Source organism: Jaculus jaculus, chromosome 3 (assembly GCF_020740685.1).
Source record: "Jaculus jaculus isolate mJacJac1 chromosome 3, mJacJac1.mat.Y.cur, whole genome shotgun sequence".
NCBI lineage: Eukaryota > Metazoa > Chordata > Mammalia > Rodentia > Dipodidae > Jaculus > Jaculus jaculus.
The window spans coordinates 114,245,597-114,266,496 of record NC_059104.1 but is presented as its reverse complement, the minus strand read 5'-3'; the positions used below and the strand labels follow the sequence as shown (position 1 = coordinate 114,266,496).

The window sequence follows — 20,900 nt, the reverse complement described above, 5'->3', positions numbered from 1 at the left end:
CCTAAGGAAACTGTTTCTGTGTGATGATATAAATTCAAAGAGAAATATTTTCACTGAATATATATCATCAACCACAGGTTGCATCATCTCCAGTATAAATCTGGAGTCTTATCCAGGAATGACCATGTGATAAGGTATTCCCACATCATTGTCATTGCCACAAGCTATGAATAATTGTCAAAACAGCCTGTTTCCAAGACAAAGACTATCCTAAAGTCGCAATGCACACAACCAAACTTCTGGTTCCACTTACGATAGTGTTTTACCACCCTATTAATCTTGTTGTAAAAGCTATGCCAATATAATCATTTACAAATCCTCTTCTACATGCCCACTGGTCCATCACTTGATATGCCCATGTTGAAGAGACAAAGCCCCAGAGAGCTTGTTTTTTACTGACGTCACGGGGATCAAGTTTGTAAGAACCCTTAAATACCTGTGACAGATTTAAAATGACTTCAACTCTCTGGCATCCTATCTCCTTTTGTTTGAGAGATTAGGTTTAGATCCTTTCCTTCTAAGTTTAGATGGATTCTTAGGTACTTTGATGACAACAAACAAAATGAGGACGTGCTTTAAAAACCTTGGAGCTTTTCCTTCCTTTGGAGCACAGAGTCTCCTCCCTGAAGGCTGTCTTTCCTTAGACTGTGTGCTCCAACGAAGCCCATGAAAGCAAATGCATAGGCTGTAACCAGGGAGCCAGGCTGTTGCAGCTGTTCCAGCCAGTGCCAGACATGTGAGCGCAGAGGCCTACGATGACACCATCTCTACTAATCTTCTGACTGAGACCTTGTGAGAGTGCCTGAGCAAGTGCCCCACCGCTGGAATGGTCACCACATAACCACGAGTGAGTGCAATTTTAAGCCACTAAATCTTGGAGTGGAATTTTGTTGCTGTTATGTAGCAACACACAGAAAATTTCCCTTCAGTCTGCAGAGACCTGGTCACTTCTTCCTCTTCTTATTAGTGCAATAGTGTTTGTCTCTTGATGTCCAAGGAAGTGTATGCACATAGTAGGGGTTACTGTAGTATGCTTGTTGACTGATAAATAAAGCTTTTGTTTTTATTTGTTTATTTTTGTGGTCTTTTGAGTCAAGATCTTGTGTGGCTCAGTCTAGCTTGGAATTCCTTATATAGATTAGGCTGCCTGGGACTCTTAAATTCTCTGGCCTCATATGGTCAAGACATGTGATTGCAGGTATATGCCATTGCACCTGGCCAACTACCTATCAATCATCTACCATCTTATCTATCTATCTCTATCTATCTATCTATCTATCTATCTATCTATCTATCTATCTATCTATCATCTATTTCTATCTATCAATCATCATCTAACTAACTGGCTAATAGCTTTTTGAGACAGGCTCTTTGTAGCCAAGGCTGACCTTGAACTCCTGATCCTCCTGCTTCCACCTCTTGAGAGCTAGGAATACAGACATACATTGGCACACCCAGTTTATTCAGAGTTAGAGATGATACCTAGTTTCTTGCTTGACAGGCAAGCACTCTACCAACTAAGCTTACACCCTAGCCCCCGGCTATTTATTTTAATTTGTATCTCACATGCTTCAAGAACAGATTTGATGTTGTGATCAAGTGATAAATGAATAAATGTGGTAAATGAATCATTAACCACTTCAAGTAGAGACCTTCAGATCCACTGTTTTGTGTATTGAGTAAAATTTCTTGCTCTTGATTAGCAATTAACAATTTGAATGCTTCATATTTTTCTCTTAGAAACATCTATCAGAAGCCGCCCCTTTTCTAGATATTCCTAAGAATCTCCTTGGAATTTCCCAAACCTGCCTATCATCAATGGCTCATGCAGTTTCTTGGAATGTTTTTTTCCTCTGGGCTGTGGCTGGGTGGCTCCCATTCCACCTTCACACTAGCATAGATGTCACTTCCTCCTTAGGCTGAGCAATAATATATACATCCAATCAACAACTGAGCACTCACTTCACCAAGCCCTTCTCTGACAGTAGCAAGTGATTCCAAGAAGCTGCAGACTGATGGGGGATAAATTGAAGGCAGTAGTCACAATTGAGCGTGATAAGTATTTTGGGAGCAATTGAGTGGGAGATTCCCAGAGCCAGGGTCATAGGGAGGGCATCTTAGAGAAGGCAGGTCCTGAACCGTGTTCCGAAGCCCAGGAAGGGGCTTGCATGCAAAGAAAAAAGGGGCTGACAAACTCGTTCCATGGTTTGTTTTTCTGTTTAATGTTTTGATCAGATGGCACTTATGGGGGGGAGGGGTCAACTGGAAATGAAGATAGGCAATGACCATGGTGCTGTGAAGGCCAGTCTGCTTTTATACAACTCTTCACCCCACTTTCCCTCCTCTCCCAGTTCCTTTTGTGAGGATTCTGTTTCCATCAGAACCACATTCAATGTGGCAGCAGCATTCAGGCTTGGTAAGGATTCTCCTACATTTCAGTCAGGTGCACAGCTGACTTCTAGACCTGGCTTTCAGCAATCAGTGCACGCAGAAGGGGTTTCTGGCAGTAGAGTTCCCTCTGGAAGGCACATCTTGACTTATATACATTGAGCCAAGGCTAGAATAAGTATATGTAAGAAACTCTTATAGCACCCTTGAAGGGCCACTTATGTTTACTGAACATAACAGTTTAACAATAAGACATTTGTAGTATCTATATCTTTTTATTTTCTTACTAATTCCTCTTTATTGTTACTTTACAAAAGCGTTAGCTTGTGGCATATTGAAGATTGAAAGGATTTAGCCCTACACTGCTGATGGTTTGTGATGGACACAAGGTCTGCACATCTGATCCTCTTGTTTCCTCATGTACACCTCTCTCCTCTACCCACAGTTCCTGGTGTAGAGCTCCTAATCCCTTGGCATTTCCTGAGCAGAGATGCTAGGAGAATCTTTTGTTTTAATATTTGGCCTCTGTCTTATTTCTCAAGACAGAGCTCCTAATACCCCTGTAGAAACAAGTGGTAAATGAATGTATTATTCTCATACTTGGTTTTGATTGTGGTTCCTGACACATTGATCCCAATCCATTGGAGTTTCCTGTGTAACAGGAGCATCTTTGGTTTTAATAAGGTGATCTTTGCTGTGATCCTTAGTGGGGTTGGCTACTACACAGATCCAATCATGATTGAAAGCTTTCAGCTCCATCTTCTGGAGAAGGCATAAAAGCTAGAAATCCTGCTAACAACTTGTTATTGGAAGCCACCATAAAAATTGCTCATGTGGAAGTCCTGAGAGGGTGGCATGCTTGGAGAAGTAGGGAAACAATGTGCTTCCAAATATACCTTGTTCAATGTGCCACTTTAGTTTGTGGAATGTGCTTTACGACCAACTAGCAAACATTAATAACTGTTTCCCTGAGCTTTGTGAACTGTCATGTCATAGCAAATTACCAAACACAAAGCGAGGGGGTAGGAACTCCTTGTTGACAGATGTCCTCTCAGAAGCCTAGAAGGCTCTGCTGTGCAACTGAAGTGAGAGGAGCCATCTTCCCTAAGTGAGCCCTTGACCTGTGGGGTCTGCACGAATTCTAGTTAGTTACTATCCTACTTGAAATGCAGGATACCTCATTGGTGTTTGTACAGCTGAAGGTGATTGCTTTTAAAGAATGCCTCACCCCACACATCTGGTGTCAGAAGTGTGATGAATACAGTAGGGAATGCAGTCTGGGTTTCTTACACAGACTATAATTCTGTTCAAAAGTCCATGGCTGAATCCTGAGTATCGGGAGGGCAAGTTAGGTTACTTATCTTCTGCCTTAGTTCCTGTTCAGAGGTTCTTGTTTTGATACCAGGTCAATAATTCTATTACATAAATCCTAAAATTCGTGCTCTATCTCTCCCTTCTCAAGCAGTTCGAACCCTTGTTAACCAGTGGCATCCAACCTCCATAATGGTTGTCTCCTCATCTGGGTGTCCCAACTTTGCTTACCTCAGCTTGTTCTCAGTGCTTCTCCCACATCCTGGGATCTTCACTGACTGGGCTTCAAACGTCACCTGCTTGACTCAGGATGGGATTACAGGTACACACCACTATGCCTGGCTTTTCATTTTTAGAGTGGGTAGTGGGGATCTGAACTCAGGTCCTCATACTTTTGCAGGAAGTATTTTACCCACAGTCACCTAACCAGCCCACAGTCCTCAGACCTTCTTACCCATTAAAGGCTGCAGCATCAGAAGCACCATGGTTGTGATAATTTCAGCCCTACCAGAGAACCACAATGTCATCAAACTTCTTTGCTTTTAAAAACAAAGAGTAGTGAAGACAAAGTTAAACTAAATCAGTGTGATTTGCATTCTGTTAACCTAGTGTCACAGACAAGACTGTAGAAGCCAGAGAGTTCTGGAGGCAAATATTCAAATCTTGGTTCACTGATTACTGATAGAGGAAAATGTCTTCCTTCTGAGGCTGAGGATCTCCAGTAAAAAGCTCTTACCAAATGCTCTGAACAGGGGCAGGACTAAATGAATTGCGTATGTAGGGCACATAGAACAGAGCCTTCTCTTTAATTCTTTAAAAAAAATTTTTTTTAATTTATTTATTTGAGAGCAACAGACACAGAGAGAAAGACAGATAGAGGGTGAGAGAGAGAAAATGGGCGCGCCAGGGCTTCCAGCCTCTGCAAACGAACTCCAGACGTGTGCGCCCCCTTGAGCATCTGGCTAACGTGGGACCTGGGGAACCGAGCCTCGAACCGGGGTCCTTAGGCTTCACAGGCAAGCGTTTAACCACTAAGCCATCTCTCCAGCCCTCTTTAATTCTTTGCTTCACCTCCAGGCAAGTATAAGTCATTAGAACCACCGATACAGGCTGGAGAATGAGGGGACATCTTCTAGCTGCGTTCTTTGTCGACACTTCTCTTGCCAACATTTCCCTTGTCATCACTACCACGTTTTCATCTCACTTGTTCTTGGTGAAAAGCACTGATGTTATTGCTTCTATGGACTCTTTCCTTACCACCATCCAGTGACAGTCTGACTGGGTGAGATTAAGCACACCTCTACATCTAGAAGTCTAAGCCAGTCTTATTTGTACAGTGGATGACTCACTGTGGCCCCATGGCCAAAGAAAAGTCTACTGAAGGAAATTATTTGGCTCACAAGTAGTAGTGCAATGAATGAAGAAAAGTAACCCATAGCAACTGGACCCCATAATTTTTCTTTAAGGCTGTGAACATGTCACTGTGTTTATGTACTATATTTTCTTTATCTATCTGTCTGTTGATAGACAGGTAGGCTGGTTTCAGTTCCTGGCCATTGTGAATAGTTCAGCTATAAAGAGAAACCTCCATACTGACTTTCACAGTGGCTGCACATGTTTACACTTCCACCCACAGTGAATGAGGGTTCCTTTTCCCCACAACTTCACCAACATTTGTTGTCATTTGTTTTCTTGATGACAGTAGTTGTTTTGATTGGAGTGAAATTAAATCCCAAAGCAGTCTTAATGTACATTTTCTATTGGTTATTTGAGCTGGGTGTGGTGGCACACGCCTTTAATCCCAGCACTCAGGAGGCAGAGGTAGGAGGAGGTAGGAGTTCGAGGCCACCCTGAGGCAACGTAGTGAATTCCAGGTCAGCCTGGGCTTGAATGAGACTCAGAAAAACAAAACAAACAAACGAATAAATAAACAAACAAAAAAAACCTAGTGGTTATTTGTAGAGAAATGCCATATATATATATATATATATATATATATATATATGTTTATATATATATATATATGTATATGTTTATATATATATGTATATGTTTATATATATATATATATATATATATATATATTGTAATAAAAAGCCCTTTATGATTGTGACCAATGATGTCTACTAAATAGTCTACTAAATGTCTCCTTCCTGCCATTGATAGATCTCATCTTTAGATGAGGCAATATAACTTTGACTGTAAAATGTGAGTAGAATGTCATATTCACAGAGAGCTTTAAGAGGCAATGTGAACTTTACCAGCAGCTTTTTCCTTCTGCCACAGTGAGGGACAGGATTCAGAATGGTGGCTTTTCCATCAGCACTAGTCTTAAAGTTATAGCATTTGGAGTAGAGACCCCAGTGGGATTCCATGATGCACTTTTAGGTGTAATTCACTGAAAATGGAGGTTTGTTCATTACCGTAGCATATCCTTGCCTCATGTCACTCATGTCATAAGGTTTAGTCCGGAACTGTATTTTGTAATATCTACAATTTCCCTCTACAACTTCATTTATTTCCTGGACTGGACTACACTCCCAGTTTTATCTACTATATTTTGAGCTCCATGTCTTCTATTTGAATTAATGCTTTATTTTGTTATCTTCCAGGGATTTCTAAGTCTAAAAAGTACATCAGTCCTCCTGATTCAAGCGTACTCCCACAAAAATGTTTCTTTTCCAATCTTCACCCAACTATTGAAACCATTGCCATCCAAGAAGTTATTCAAACCAGCGGTCTATTTAATATCTTCCTTTCCCTCAGCAATGTTTGTAGTTTATCACAAAACAAGAATGATATAAAATATAGCTCAAATCCAGTTATCACTCTCAGCCTTCCTAGAGATTCTCTGTCCCAGCTCCAGCTCTCATCCTCACTTCCTGCTGCTAGCGGTTCATACACAGTGTACAAGAGAACATGCCAATTCTCTCTAAGACTCCTTCAACACATCCAGAATGCACAAGAAGGAAAATACCATCTTATATACATCAGAAAGACCTTAGATGGCTTGGTTCCATCTCTCTAACATCTTAGTCCACATCTCCCTTCCAATGTTATAATGAGGCACTTGTCTTATTTCAGGCCAAGAATTTTTATTTTGCATTTGAATACAGGAGTAATTTTGTATCTTCTTAGAATTTCTATTCTTGTTTATCCATCTAGCTGCAGAGATTTAGATGCTTTTGGTTTTAACATTATTGTCCCAGAGAATTCTCAAACTACCCAAACTAACAGGTAGACCCTCTTACAGCATTATTCTTCCTTTATGTTTCATTGTTTCTCTAGTAATACAATTATCACTTGAAATTATATATTAATTTGTATTTATTTGCTTAGTTTATTTTTCCCACTGGACAAGAATCAGTAAGGTTTGGTTAATGTATTTTTTTTGCATTGTTTTGTGCTTTGTTGGTAATTTGTGGTATATAAATGAATCAATAAATGAATGTGCTCAATTTAATATGGGGTCTATAACCTAATGGTGACAAAGCTTTCATAACTGGAATATGTTGACAAGAGAAAGTCTTAATGAAAGGGAAACTTATTATGAGAAATTTACTCTTACAGGCAGGAATTGAATGCCACTGACAAAATATTTGTGATAAATTAAGTGATGACTGAACTCCAAACTAGTTTTGTTTCCTCACATGTGAAATTATGAAGTTGCATGGAGGATAGGCTAGGTTTGCAGACTTCACAGTCCTCCATCTGCTCAGAGCCAGTCCTCTAGGACAACCACTGGCTTTACTTAGATTTTTGAAATGTCTCTCAGGAGAAAATCAAGATCTTGATGTAGAGAATAGGAGAAGGAAGCTGACAGCCACATGACCCATCCATAAAGTGTATGATTCCATTACAGTGTAGATCATCTATCAAATGTCAGCACACAGTGTGATCAGTTTATGAATATTAATTACTCTAGGAGGCAAGAAATGTGTCAAAAATAAGATCTTTATTAAACAGTAAAACGCACACAAAGATACATCCTTCTACCACTGCATGGGAACATTTCTCAATCTGTACAATGTGACTTAAGAACGAGTGAAGTAGTTCAGACAATACTCCATGGCTCACAAAGGCTCATCTTCTTGAGCCACAGCATATGCTATGATACTTAGTGATTCTGACACACAATAAATTAGGTAAAAGAGTAGTTGCCTCATTTGCAATGCTCATATCTGTCGTCTCTTATCAGTCAGCACAGTAACCAGCTGTTACTCTTCACAATGTTTGTCACTGCCTTGGCATGAGGATCAAACTCAAACTGTGATGATCCACTGAAGAAATAAAGAAACCCTGTAAACATCAATGAAGAAAGTGATGAGACATTCTCCAAATCCATCAACTTTGTGACATGTATGACTTAGGAGAAGAGTGAGCTAACAGTGGGTGATGTTTATAAAGTGGCTGTCTGTGCCAGGCACTGAGACAAATGCATTATATGATTTACCTCATCAATCTTTCAAAATAAAAATGTGTGGCAAAACCAAATCAGGACTCAACTTAAAATTAGAAAGTCTTATATACACCTGAGTTATACAATATACTGAAATACATAACTTATATAGTCAGGTATGCATGTACATAGACACATGCATGACGAGCTGCTGTCTGTTTGTCTCATGTCATCTTAGTCCACATCTGTCCTCCAGTACTCTAACAAGGACTTGTTTCCTTTCAGCTTTTTGAACATGCTATTTTTTTTCACCACTGGACTACAACAGTAATTAAAAAAATTTTTTTTTGGTTTATTATTTATTTATTTGAGAGTGAAGGGGAGACACACACACACACACACACACACACACACACAGAGAGAGAGAGAGAGAGAGAGAGAGAGAGAGAGAGAATGGGTGTGCCAGGGTTTCCAGCCACTGCAAACAACTCCAGACGCGTGCGCCCCCTTGTGCATCTGGCCAATGTGGGTCCTGCGGAATCGAGCCTTGAACCAGGGTCCTTAGGCTTCACAGGCAAGCACTTAACCACTAAGCCATCTCTCCAGCCCTTCAACAGTAGTTTTGTATGTTGTATAATTCAGATGTATATAAGACTGTACATTTTGAATTTTTCATAAGGCAATAGCTCTAGTGAAAGATGAGGTAAGAATTATAATTTATTTGTAAGATTCCAAAGCTATTATGCTAAAACATTAGAATATATTAGTTCTAAATAGATGGAATTCTGTGGTACTGAAATAGCTTGGGGTTTTTCCCCTCTTTTTTTTTTTCTACTTCTCTTCTTCCAACTAGGTCTTAAATCACAACTTGGGGGGCCCAGACCCAAAAGAATCATAAAATGCACCAGAGGCTCATTTCCTGCTTTGTATATACTGTGGTCAAGTTGTTTTGGTAACGAGGTCATCAGACCCCTGAGCATCATGCTTACAAAGTCCTGTCAACTCCATTGGAAATCCTTTCAGAGTAAACAAGCACAAGTTTTGTTTTTTAAAATACCCATGACCAGAAATCAACTTTTGTCTATTTTAAGCATATGGGAGGGTATACTACTTATTTACAAATGACTAATGTGGATGATTAAAGACTGCAACAGAAGCCCAGACAAGACCCTTGGACTGCATAACAGCAGGATAGGGTGGAAGAGAATTAAACCCAGCTCACATATGATGGAATTTTCATTCCAATGTAGTGATTTGAAAGATAGTCACTACAGTGAGAGGATGTTCAAGTATGAAACAGAGATTTGGAAGCTATTCAAGAAAGAAAATTTAAACCTAATTTTCATGAATTAATTAATTTTTTTTTTTTTTTTTTTTTTTTTAGGATTTTGGAACAAGCCGGGGTTGGTGGCGCACGCCTTTAATCCCAGCACTCCAGAGGCAGAGGTAGGAGGATCACCGTGAGTTCAGGGTCACCCTGAGACTACATAGTGAATTCCAGATCAGCCTGAGCTAGAGTGAGACCCTACCTTGAAAAAACAAAACAAAACAAAGAGAAAGATTTTGGAACAAAAGATACATAAGGCAGAACAATTTGCAAGCTTTTGGATTCTTTGCTTCATCTTTTGACACTTTAGCTACTTGATGAGGATATAATTTACAAAGTATAAAATCTAACCAATTTTAAATGTGATTTGATGAGTTTTAGCGAATATTATATAAAACTTTGTATGCAAGTATTTATTGTAGCATTTTCAATATTACTCAGAGAGTTGAAACAGCCCCAAATGTATTTCATTTTGTTGTCATAAAATGCCCAAAGTATCCTCAACTGGAAGTGAAATGAGGGTCCTCTTACCAAACTCTTGTAACACAGCGTCAACTTTTGGCACAACTCCTGGAAAGTCATCTGTTATTAGTCTGGGGAAACCATGATCCATGGATTGTCTCTTCTCATCAAACCTGCACCGAGTCAAAGAGTCCAACACCATATTGAAGTCCCGTGATACCCAACAGTTTGATATGATGTCAGTATCCAACATGGAATCCTAGCCAACCTTTTCAACTTGTGCAAAATGTTAGACTTTAAAATATTTTTAATTTATTTCTTTGCAAGCACACACACACACACACACACACACACACACACAGAGAGAGAGAGAGAGAGAGAGAGAGAGAGAGAGAGAGAGAGAGAGAGAGAGAGAGAGAGAATGGGCATTCTTCTTGTTACTGTGAATGAACTTCAGATGTATGTGCCACTTTTTTTTTCAGATGTATGTGGATCTGGCTTTATGTGGGTACTGGAGAATCAAATCAGGGTCCTTAGGCCTTGCAAGAAAGCACCTTAACCACTAAACAATTTCTCCAGCCCATACTTCTTTTTTGGAGGGAACACCATGATACTATGAGACTTTCTTGGGTTAATAAGCTTATCATATACAACATTTTTCCTAAAATACAGCTATCATGCTGTATGCCTAAGGCCAGTTTTTGTGTTCATATAATTGTAAATCTGAGTTTTGTCATGGAAAGTTTTCCTTTCACCATCTATTATAAGGGAGACTTTTGCTGGGTAGAGTAGTTTGGGTTGGAAGCCATAGTTTCTTAGAGTTTGGGGAGTTTCATTCCAGGCCCTACGGCCAGTTTTTAAAGTCTGGATACATAGAACCCAGTGCCTACCTGTCACAAATTCATGGGCACTATGGACACATGGGATGAAAGTAGGTTAAATCATTTGGCTAAAAATAAACATCTGGTCCTTTACCGCATTAAGACCCTGTGGTTCTTGTCTCTGTAGTAAGCTACACCTGGCTTCACATGGTGACTGGCAATGGGACCCAAAATAACTGTGCCTGTGAACTTCAGCTAGCCTCCCTTGAGGCTTTCTGGTGTCAATACATATAGTCTAGTGATGCCCTTTTTATTGTGAAAGCCCTTTGTATCTGGGAAGTTGAATAACTATAAGCAATTTTTCTCATAATTAGAAAGTTTTAAGCTATAGAAAATTACAGCAGGCAGATATTGTTAAAGAAAAAATCATTTCCCTAATTAGGCTCCAAACAATGTTCTTACTGTATCTTACCTCCAGTATTTATTCTGTACAAAGAAGTATGTCTTCTTCTTTTCCTTATCAGAAAAGGCTGCATCAATTTTCTTTATGGTTGGAGGAAACCCAAGAGTGTAAATACTTCTTGGATAGCCTGCTTGTATCTCATTTCCTCGGACTGCCCACAACTTATTCCCTGTTGAAAAATAAACCCAAAAAGTTTTGAGTGAAGCCTTTGGTATTAAAAATGATAAGAACAACTCATGTTAAAGATGAAAAACTGGTTAAGGATAAGATGTTGTCTCTTACTTAATTTACTTCTTTCCTTCCCTCTTTCCTTTCTTTCTTTTCCTTTCCTTCCTTTCTTCCTTCTCTCATTCCTTCCCTGTCTCTTTCTCCTTTCTCTCTCTCATCCTATATCCTTTTTTCTTTCTCCTTCTCCTTCTTCTTTTAAGGAAGAGCATAGCCCAGGTAGGCCTGTAATTGCTTCAGCTTCCCAGTGCTGGTAATACAGGTGTGCACCAATACATATGGCTAAGTCTTGTTTTTTAATTATATCAATAACTTAATGCCTAGTTACCAAATAGAATTCAATAAATGTTTCCTGAATGATTGAATAATTAAGCAAATGAAAAAAGTAAATGAGTAGAGAACTGGTTCACGGTCCTTTATATTTTGTATTTATTGTCTTTAAAATACAGTAACCAATTCTAGCTATTCCTTATAATTACTGGTGACTCTTAATCTATATTTTTTAACATGTGTGTGTGTGTGTGTGTATGGGAGCATGAATGTCATAGAGCATATGTAGAGGTCAGAAGATTTGTCTATGTTATACCTTCTCTGAGATGGTCTCTTGCCACTGCAAATAATGTATGTCCTCTAAGCTTTGTACTCTCTGGCTCTGTTTCCCATTGTCAAGCTTGCTGGGATCACAGATATATTACCACTTTGTGTCATTTTATGTGATTACTTTTCATCTGAACCTGGGCTGGCAGGCTTTGTAAGGAAATGCCTCTAATCATTGAGCAATATCCTTATTCTCCACTTAATCTATATTTCTAACACAGACTTCCTTCCTAAGATGCACATTGGCAGTTTAGGTTTTGTTTGGCTTTTTTTTTGGGGGGGGGGGCACTTCCTATTTGAGTCTCACAATTTCCAAATCCAGCCTGTGCTTCCAAACACTAGGAGAATCCACTCAAAGGCAAGTGAATTGGCACAATTGACAATATCAGTCTTTCTGTCCTTACTCTGTTGCAGCATCTCCATCCCAAACCTCCATTCCATTACCAGTTTAACTAACAAAATGCTGTGCTATTGTATCTCTCTTGCTTCCTCTGAGCTGAATGACTTATATCTATTTTAGTAGCTCCAGATATACTCTTAGCTTTGTATATACACTTCCTTCTGTGTTAGTGAATTTCTGTTCCTCTACATACTCAGCCCATCTATGCACAGCAAAGTTCTCCTTCAAGTCTCATCCTAATGTTGCCTTATCTCAGGATCTTTGCAAGCCCTGGATATGGGTGTGGGTTTCTCATGACACCCTTCCTCTCTCAGTTCAGCATATGGTATACTGACAGATCCATCTCTGCTGCTCTCTGGAATATGAACCCCTTATTTCTATACCATTGACCCCAATGACTAACATGTGATAAGCAAATTTTAGAAATGTTCATGTATAAGAGCCACATTTTAATTACACAATCCTTTATAGTTTCTAAGGTAATTTCACATTATCTCAAAATTCACAAAATGAGATTGGTAGGAATAAATGTTTTTAAAGTTCCTATTCAATTAGACAGTGAAATATTCTCAAAAACAGTAAGGCAAGGAGCAAAATGAGAATGAAACCTTAAAAGTGAATAAGACATATTACATATCAAAGTTGCATGAGAAGGGACAAAAGGGCACTAAATATAACTTTTTATACTAGAAAAAAGGTTGTAAGTTCATAAGGCAAAAATGTTAAGTTAGAATAAATAAATCCAATGGAAACAAATAAATTAAGGCAATAATTATATAGTTAAAAATCAATCAAATAGGTAATAAAATGAAATAGAGGGTACTGAATGTTTCTCAGTGATGGAGTATTTGTCTAGCATGTATAAGAGCCACAAGTTAGATCCCAAGCATCCTCCCAGACACACAATGATCAACAAAGCCAAAAGTTAGGTTCTTGAATAATAATTGTAAAGTTATCCCATATTTTATGAGACTGTTAGAGAAACAGAGGCAAAAATATTCAATATGAAGAATAAAGGGAGAAGAAAACATATAACAATCACAACAAACTGATGCTTTGTAGCTTGGTACCAAGTGATTTAAAAATAGGTAAAATTGGCTAACTCCTACAAAAATGCATTAACAAAATTAACCCAAGAAGTAGAAGAAACTCGAGTATCATTTTCCACTAGAACAACCTGAAAGAGCAGTTAGAAGTTGGAGGCTCCACCAGGCATGAAAGCACCATTGGTAAATGAGCTTCTTCTACAGTGCGACTGCAGGGTTACTTTCTCAGTCTTTACCCACATAATTGGATAGGTGGCCCTGTCCAGTTATTCCTCAGAAGTATTCTGGATATAATTGGCCTTTATTCTTCCACATAAATTTATTATGTTACATTCCATGACAAATCTTTTGATTAAAAAATGTCATATTTGTAGAGAAAGAGGGAAATAGAGAGAGAAAGAGGGAGAAAGAGAGAGCGAATGGGTGCACCAGAGCCCCTGGCTACTGCAAGCCAGCTCCAGATGCATGAGCCACAATGTGCATCTGTCTTATGCGGGTACTGGGGAAATCAAACCTGGGTCCTTAGGCTTCACAGGCAAGTTGCCTTAATGGCTAAACCATCTCTCCAGCCTGGCTTTATTTTAATAAATTAAAATTGTTGTGTAGTACTTACCTTTAAAAAGGAAAACAGTATCCTTGCTATTAACTTCATAAGCAGCATCTAAGTCTGATGGAAGAGAGGGCCAAAATGCTGAAATTAAATTAAGTTCAGGTTGGGTATTCCAGCGGGATCTGCGCCAAAAATATCTGTAATATATAAAAATATGAAATTATCTTTTTCCTTTAAATAATAAACTCAGGGACATAGATTTGAGCAAAGGAACAAAGTCTCTCAGGAGATGTTAATCTCCCCATTTGCAGATATCTGTATTGCTTTGCATGTGATTCCAGAGTCATGAGATTGGTGGAAGGAATGTTAACCAATTCCAGCATGATTATTGAGATTGATGACATTCAAATATTTGTTAAACCTTGCATATATTATGCCCATTAATACTTTCTTAAAATGTCACGTAGCTCTTTATACCTGTGACTAGAACTCTTTGGTAAAGGGGATTGACATCAGAGGATGCATGGAGGGCAGGAATTAGGGGATGGCAGGCCAGAAATAGGAAGGATTTTCTTATAACTATCTTTTGGTATTTTCAAGTATTGTGCATAAACATATATCACTTATCCTAACATTACTTAAAACAATAGTAATGTCAAGTCAAGAGTTCCAAAGATCTTTTTATAAAATTTTACCAGCTTTCATAGAAATTTATCACTTGTGATATTTAAAAAGTGAAAAAGTAAATAAACTTCTCCCTGCATTTATGACTCTTACATTCTACTGACCACAAATCATCTTCTCTAAAGAGATGATCTTGGGGTTGGGGAGATTGCTCAGTGGTTATATGTGCATACTTGCAAAGCCTGTTGGCCCAGGTTCAATTCTCCAGGCACCCACATAATGCCAGATGGACATTCATTTGCAGTGGCATGAGACCCTGGCATGCATATAACCCACATATATGTAAATAAATAAATAAATAAATAAATAAATAAATAAATAAATAAATAAAGTGGGCAACTCTAAGCAGGTGTTAAAATGCAATAAAAATCAGATCTGAATTACTTCAAAATGTACCAGAAATTCATTATTTTAAATCTCGAGTTTATGTTTATTTTTCCTTCATTTTGTGTGTGTGTGTGTGTGTGTGTGTGTGTGTGTGTGTTTGTGTATATGCCTGTGGAGGCCAGAGGCCAGAGGACAGCTTGAGTTGTCCTTTCTCAGTCTGTCCATCCCTTTTTTTGTAGACAAGTTCTTTCATTGGCTTGAAACTTGCCAATTAGAACAGACTGGCTGGCCAGCAAGCTCAGGGATCCTCCTGTCTCCTGCTTCCCAGCACTGGGATTAGAGGACTGTGCTACCCAGCCTGCCATTCTTACAGGGGTTCTTGGGATAAAGTTCAGGTTCTCACTTTTGCAAGGTAAACACTTCAGTGACAAGCTATCTCCTTTCCAAGCATTATCTATTACAAGGGTCCATAGGACAATGGAATTTTCTTATCCGACCTGTCTTTAAAGAACAGGAGCTCGCCTCGCAGGCTGCAGATGGCATCAAAGGACAGAGCAGGATTGCACTTAGTTGGCATCATGGGTCCTGGAGGGGCATATTCCATGGGTGGGGGAGGTCCTAAAGGGAACAGGTAATGGGAAGCAAATATTAAGAGAGAAGGGATGACTCTACACCCTTTCCAAACTGTCTTGTGTTTCCATATGAAACATTACACAGCACTGTAATGCTTTCCTGAAAGAACATTACTCTACTATGTTCCTCACAAAGACTGGACATGCACAGGTCTTGTGTTCATCATTGCTCACCATAGAGGGACTGAATGCCATCAATATCGTCTTGAGAAAGGTGGAACACAGACATGTCCTGAGACAAATTGTAGACTGGGTACATCAAAGCTTCAGTGTTGGTTGAGTGAAAGAGACCCAGGGAATGGCCAAGTTCATGAGCCGCAACCAGGAATAAATTGATTCCTGTTTGAAAAAAAAATATCCAGAGTCCATAAATATGCTCACAGATCACATGCAAACCATATAGGTCATGCTTGGAGTTATACATTGTCTTTTTTTTAAAATCCATGCTTTAAAGAGAGTCAAGATTGACTTGAATTCAGACATTATAAAAGATGATTATTTTTATTTCCTTTGAATATTTTATTTATTTGAGAGAGAGAGAGAGAAATAGGCACAGAGAGAGAATGAGAGAGAGAGAGAGTGAGAGGGAATATGGGTGCATCAGGGCCTCTAACCACTGCAAACAAACCTCAGATGCATGTGCCACCTTGGGCATCTGGCTTATGTGGGTACAGGGGAGTCAAACCTGGGTTCTTAGGCTTCACAAGCAAGTGCCTTAACCATTAAGTCATCTCTCCATCCCAAGCCCATTTTTATTTTTTGCCTCTGGAGGTTTCTCCTTGGTCAGAAAAACTAGATCACTTTTCTTATATCAAGTGTTAAACATTATTTCCAAAATGATGTTGCTTTGAAGAGACTAAGATTAATAGCAATCGATAAATATAAATCCTCATTGTCTAAAATCAGATATCACTGTTACAACTTAGTAACAAAGTAGTTTCAACTTATTTAAATTAGTCACAAAGGATTTATTTGTCCTTCTAACTCTAACCAAACAAAACTGTGGTTACTTAGATATGTTCAATCTTCAGTATAAAATATGCCCAATGTCAATCATTTTGCAACTCAATTCAGATGGATTCAGCTTTTCCTTATACTAGAGTTTTCTATTACTACTACTCGCTGCCTAACAAAGGCATCAAGCAATTGCAAGAAAAGAACAGTTGTTCAAGTAAAAGTAATCACTTCATACAGCATGAACCAGCTCTGTGCACTTGGTAAAGCCATTCTGTGTGAAAGACCCTAAACCAATCTCAGACACAGTGAGTCTGTATCCAAGCCTTAGAAGCCTAATGGCTTGGAAAGTGTCAAATAGCACACAGTTAATTTCAATCATTGTGTTGAGATTCAAAGTCTTTCAGGAAAAATTCAAGGGGCTAAAAGCTCTCAAGCAAGAAATAATGACATGTTTTATTTGCTATGTGAAACTAACATTTTTCTCCTTGTCTTTTTGTTTAGGAGAAAATCAGAGAAATGAGAGGAAGGGAATAAACTCCAAGGGCAAATGTTAGGGTCTCAACCAATTCAATGGAATTCATTATATGCTAATCATTTATAATTAAGAAGTAAAAGATGATTCCTCATGATAGACTTTAATCCTCAATAAGACCATGAATTGAGGAACTATAAATCAATGATATTTACAATATTATACTTGGGGAGGGGTCATAAAGAAGGCAGTGCAGACTTTTTATATAATTCTTCAGTGATGATTAAATGAAGAGATCTTGTGGCTATCATAGTAAACCAGAAACTTCAGCTCTTAGGTTATTACATTCATGAATAATTCTGGATAGTTAAGTTATTCTGAGATAGTAGACATTATTTCTGAAACTCTCTTGAGAGGCTCATGCCATACCTGATGTATCCTCTGTCCATTTTTCATCATCATCAAAGTGAATGTCTCCATAAAAGCCAGGTCCAGGTGGGTAGGCATGAGCCAGACTCTGACCTGGTCCATCAAAAGGGTAAAAGTCTTCATGCTCTGAGAGGAAACAAATTCATTGAGCTATAGGTTAGCTACTCAGAATTTCTTCTGCCCTTTCCCAGTTAGACAATACTAGAAGCTAGGGTCTGAATATTGGCATCTTCTCAGAATCTAGATGTTGAAACTGAATCTCCAGTGTGACAGAATTAAAAGGTGGGGACTTTAGAAGGTAACTAGGTTATGAAGCTTTATGAACAGGAATATTTTTAGGCAATGAGTCCAAGAGGCTCACATAATATTGAGATGAAATCTGAGATAAAAGAGGCTAGAGAGATTCTCCTGGTTGCTTCTGCCATGGGAGAACACAGAGTGTTACTTCAGAACAGACCCTCACCAACTCCAAACCTGCCAGCACCTTCATTTTGGATTTTCCAGTTTTTAGACTCTGAGCAACATGTTTCTGTTGTTTACAAATTACCCGGTGTAATGACCTGAACTGGTCTGAACACCAAATAAATGGATATATTATTTCATTACCTCCAATTTCAAAGGAGACCATTATGTCAGCCTCTTCTTCATAGATCCTGGAGAATGTGAGGGGAGTCACCTCCTCCCAGACTCTCAGAGCTTTCCCAATGGCAGCATCAACAGCCTCTCTTGACAGATCCGGTGTGTAATTCACAATCCTGGGGAAAAGCATTAAAGAAGGTAGTCTTTGTTGCTGGGGCATAGCTCATACAATTTCAATAGTATGTGAGTCCCTTGAACTTATTCATTACCTGTAAGTTAGCTGGGTTTTCCACCATTTTGGCTTGCCAGGAAAGGTAGTGAAGTGACCAACGTCGGGGACACCACACCTGGGTTTACTGATTATCTCCATAGTGCTGGAGTCGAGCTTTCCTGTCATCTTCAACCCAAGGAACTTCTGCATTTCTTGGATTTTTTTGACAACAGAACTGCTATCCTTTCTTCTGAAAACTTGTTTCACATCTTTTGCAAGGTTGTAGTACTTTTCTAGGTATTGCTAATGGCATAAGTATAGTTTGTAAGTAATTATTTTCATTTTTAACCATTCACTCTAAGCTCCAAATCTATTTTAATTATTCCTTAGTTATTTAGGCAAAAGTAGGTATTGTACTTAATTTAGGTTTTGCTAAGATGTCTTATTTCATTAACTCATTGTAATTTAGAATGCTAGCCAAGTAAAGAACTTTACATAATTGTGTAACTAGTTGGAGTAAATATATTTTACATTTCCATCTTTCATTGTTAATATAGACTGAGGTAAGATAAATTTGTCCACACAGACAAATGATAATGTAAATATCATTTCTTGATGTTTTTGGAGATCAAAATTAGCACATTCCCCTTCCTCCATTATTTTGCCTAACATAATTCTAATACAAGAGAAGTTTTATTTATTTTCCATTTGTTCTTTTCATTTATTCCAAGGCTGTTTCCCCTGTTTGTCCTAACCTTGAGTAATTATTTCTACTTCCTGTGCTTTTCTCTCCTTTTCTATGCAAACTAATGGAATCTCCACTGTTAGCACTTTGGTACTGTCCTGGGCTATACCATTCCAACACAGTAATTCCTAACCAATATATCTTCTTCATGCTGGAAGACCAAGTGACCACAGTTATCCCTTTACTCAGGCTGCCTGGCAGCTGAGAGACCACCACTGAATACCTGAGCAAGATCCATGCTTGTGTCTTCCTTCATCAGGGTCCCATGCAGAGGATATGCTGAAAATACTGGCAGGTACAACAGCCCAAGGATGGCTAGATGCTTCATTCTGACTGCCGTCCCCTGGAACAAGCAATGCAGGTCTACCTCCTGGCTTCTATCTCTACCGTCTAGTGGCCACTCTTTTATAGGGAGCCAGTATTTAGATCAGCAGCTGTGTGATTCATGGGTGTGTTATTTTTTATCTGAATGACGGCAAGCATATTCATAGAAATTCACTGTGAAGATGATAGAGCCTGTACCAGTAATTACCCTTAACCTACCAAACTTGAAAGAATGATTAATCTCCAGGAAGAGGTTTCTGTGTACTAAAGCGGAAAAAAGAAGTGGCGGATAATTCTTGTTTGTTTATTTTCTAGGAAGTCATCGAGATGCCTGATAAAATGCTAAATATTTAGATATTTCACAATCCGTGTGCTTTTCTTTAAAAGGAACACATTTTAAACTGAAACATATCCAGATAGGGATTAAGCAGATTAATAGAAAGAAAATCCAAATCTACCTGTTGGAATTGCTATTGACGAAGATAATGCAAAGTACTCCAGTTTTTTGAGTATGACTTGGATCACAGACTTTGAAGGTTTCTGCTGGCCCTATATTGTAAAAACAGGTTGGCATAGAGAAGTTGGAGAAGGAAGGTGTAAATGAAAGAACCTTTGGTGTTCACTCATTCTCCATTTCAGGATGAATGATAAAGTCATAGCAACTTCTCAGGACAGGGAGGAGTATGAACATAACTGATAAAAAGGGTAAAAAAAAAAAAAAAGAAAAAAAAGAATTATAAACCTGAGATCAACCAACTACTTGTTGACTAAATGTTCTACTACTTCCTTCTTTGCTTTTCAAAATTCAGAAGCTACAGTGAGACTTATAATGGAACGATTTCAAATTCCTCTTCTCTTCACTCAGGCTTGCGCATGAATCATGTTTCCCTTCCCTGCCTCAGTCAAGTACAGTGCTCTTTTACATAGCAATGCAGAATGTCTGCAATAACTGCTTTCCTTCTTAAAAGACAGGCCCCTGAAATGCTTGAAATGCATTTTACTCCCAGGAAAGATAAATTGATTCTACCTTCTCTGAAGTATAAAATTCAAATTAATAAGATATCAACTTAGCTAGTGTATAGGAATCACATTTTCAATACTATCTACTGGTGTGCTACAGGTAGACTAGATCAGACAAGATATCCAGAAACTGGGGGACTTTGAGATCTCTGAGCCAGAACTGGAGAGACACCTGGATAGGAACCGGGGCAGCCAAGCCAGCTTGTAACTTAGCATAGCCACAACAGAGTGAAATGGCTTCTGGCATGACAATCAGGCAACGTAGCAGACAACCAGAGTCAGATGAAGTCAGGTGGACTGGAGCTAGTACAGGATTTCATCATAGCACTATTTTTCACTGATGAAAACAGGATGTAGATGAGCTCCCTTCTGTGTTATTGTGTATGCTTCTTGCGAGGACCAAATGCCCTTTTCATTTTAACCCCAAATCTTTTATTTATCAATTTATTTAATTTTTACTTTTAAAGGTTTATACTTATCTTCCCTCTTCCCTGGCCCCATTTCTCTAAGGGCCCTTGTCATGGGATTATT

General features: G+C 38.7%; 1 protein-coding gene across 1 annotated transcript; it reads right to left on the bottom strand.

Moving 5' to 3' along the window:
• Positions 1–7,897: 7,897 nt before the first annotated feature.
• On the bottom strand, positions 7,898–19,353 carry LOC101600650 (stromelysin-2). The gene is made up of 10 exons (XM_004661904.2): positions 19,249–19,353; positions 18,339–18,583; positions 18,097–18,245; positions 17,491–17,616; positions 15,807–15,971; positions 15,498–15,618; positions 14,053–14,186; positions 11,181–11,340; positions 9,957–10,060; positions 7,898–7,998 (listed from the first exon to the last, which is right to left on the bottom strand). Exons 1-10 carry the CDS (start codon positions 19,351–19,353, stop codon positions 7,898–7,900), a joined length of 1,410 nt encoding a protein of 469 aa, XP_004661961.2.
• Between the last annotated feature and the right edge of the window lie 1,547 nt (positions 19,354–20,900).

Excerpts from the sequence above, each read along its gene's own strand:
- LOC101600650 (XM_004661904.2), bottom strand. The coding sequence starts at position 19,353 with ATGAAGCATCTAGCCATCCTTGGGCTGTTGTACCTGCCAGTATTTTCA. Across the intron at positions 18,584-19,248 it reads CAAGCATGGATCTTGCTCAG|CAATACCTAGAAAAGTACTA; the intron begins GTATTCAGTGGT and ends TTATGCCATTAG. Across the intron at positions 14,187-15,497 it reads CTCCTGTTCTTTAAAGACAG|ATATTTTTGGCGCAGATCCC; the intron begins GTCGGATAAGAA and ends TATATATTACAG.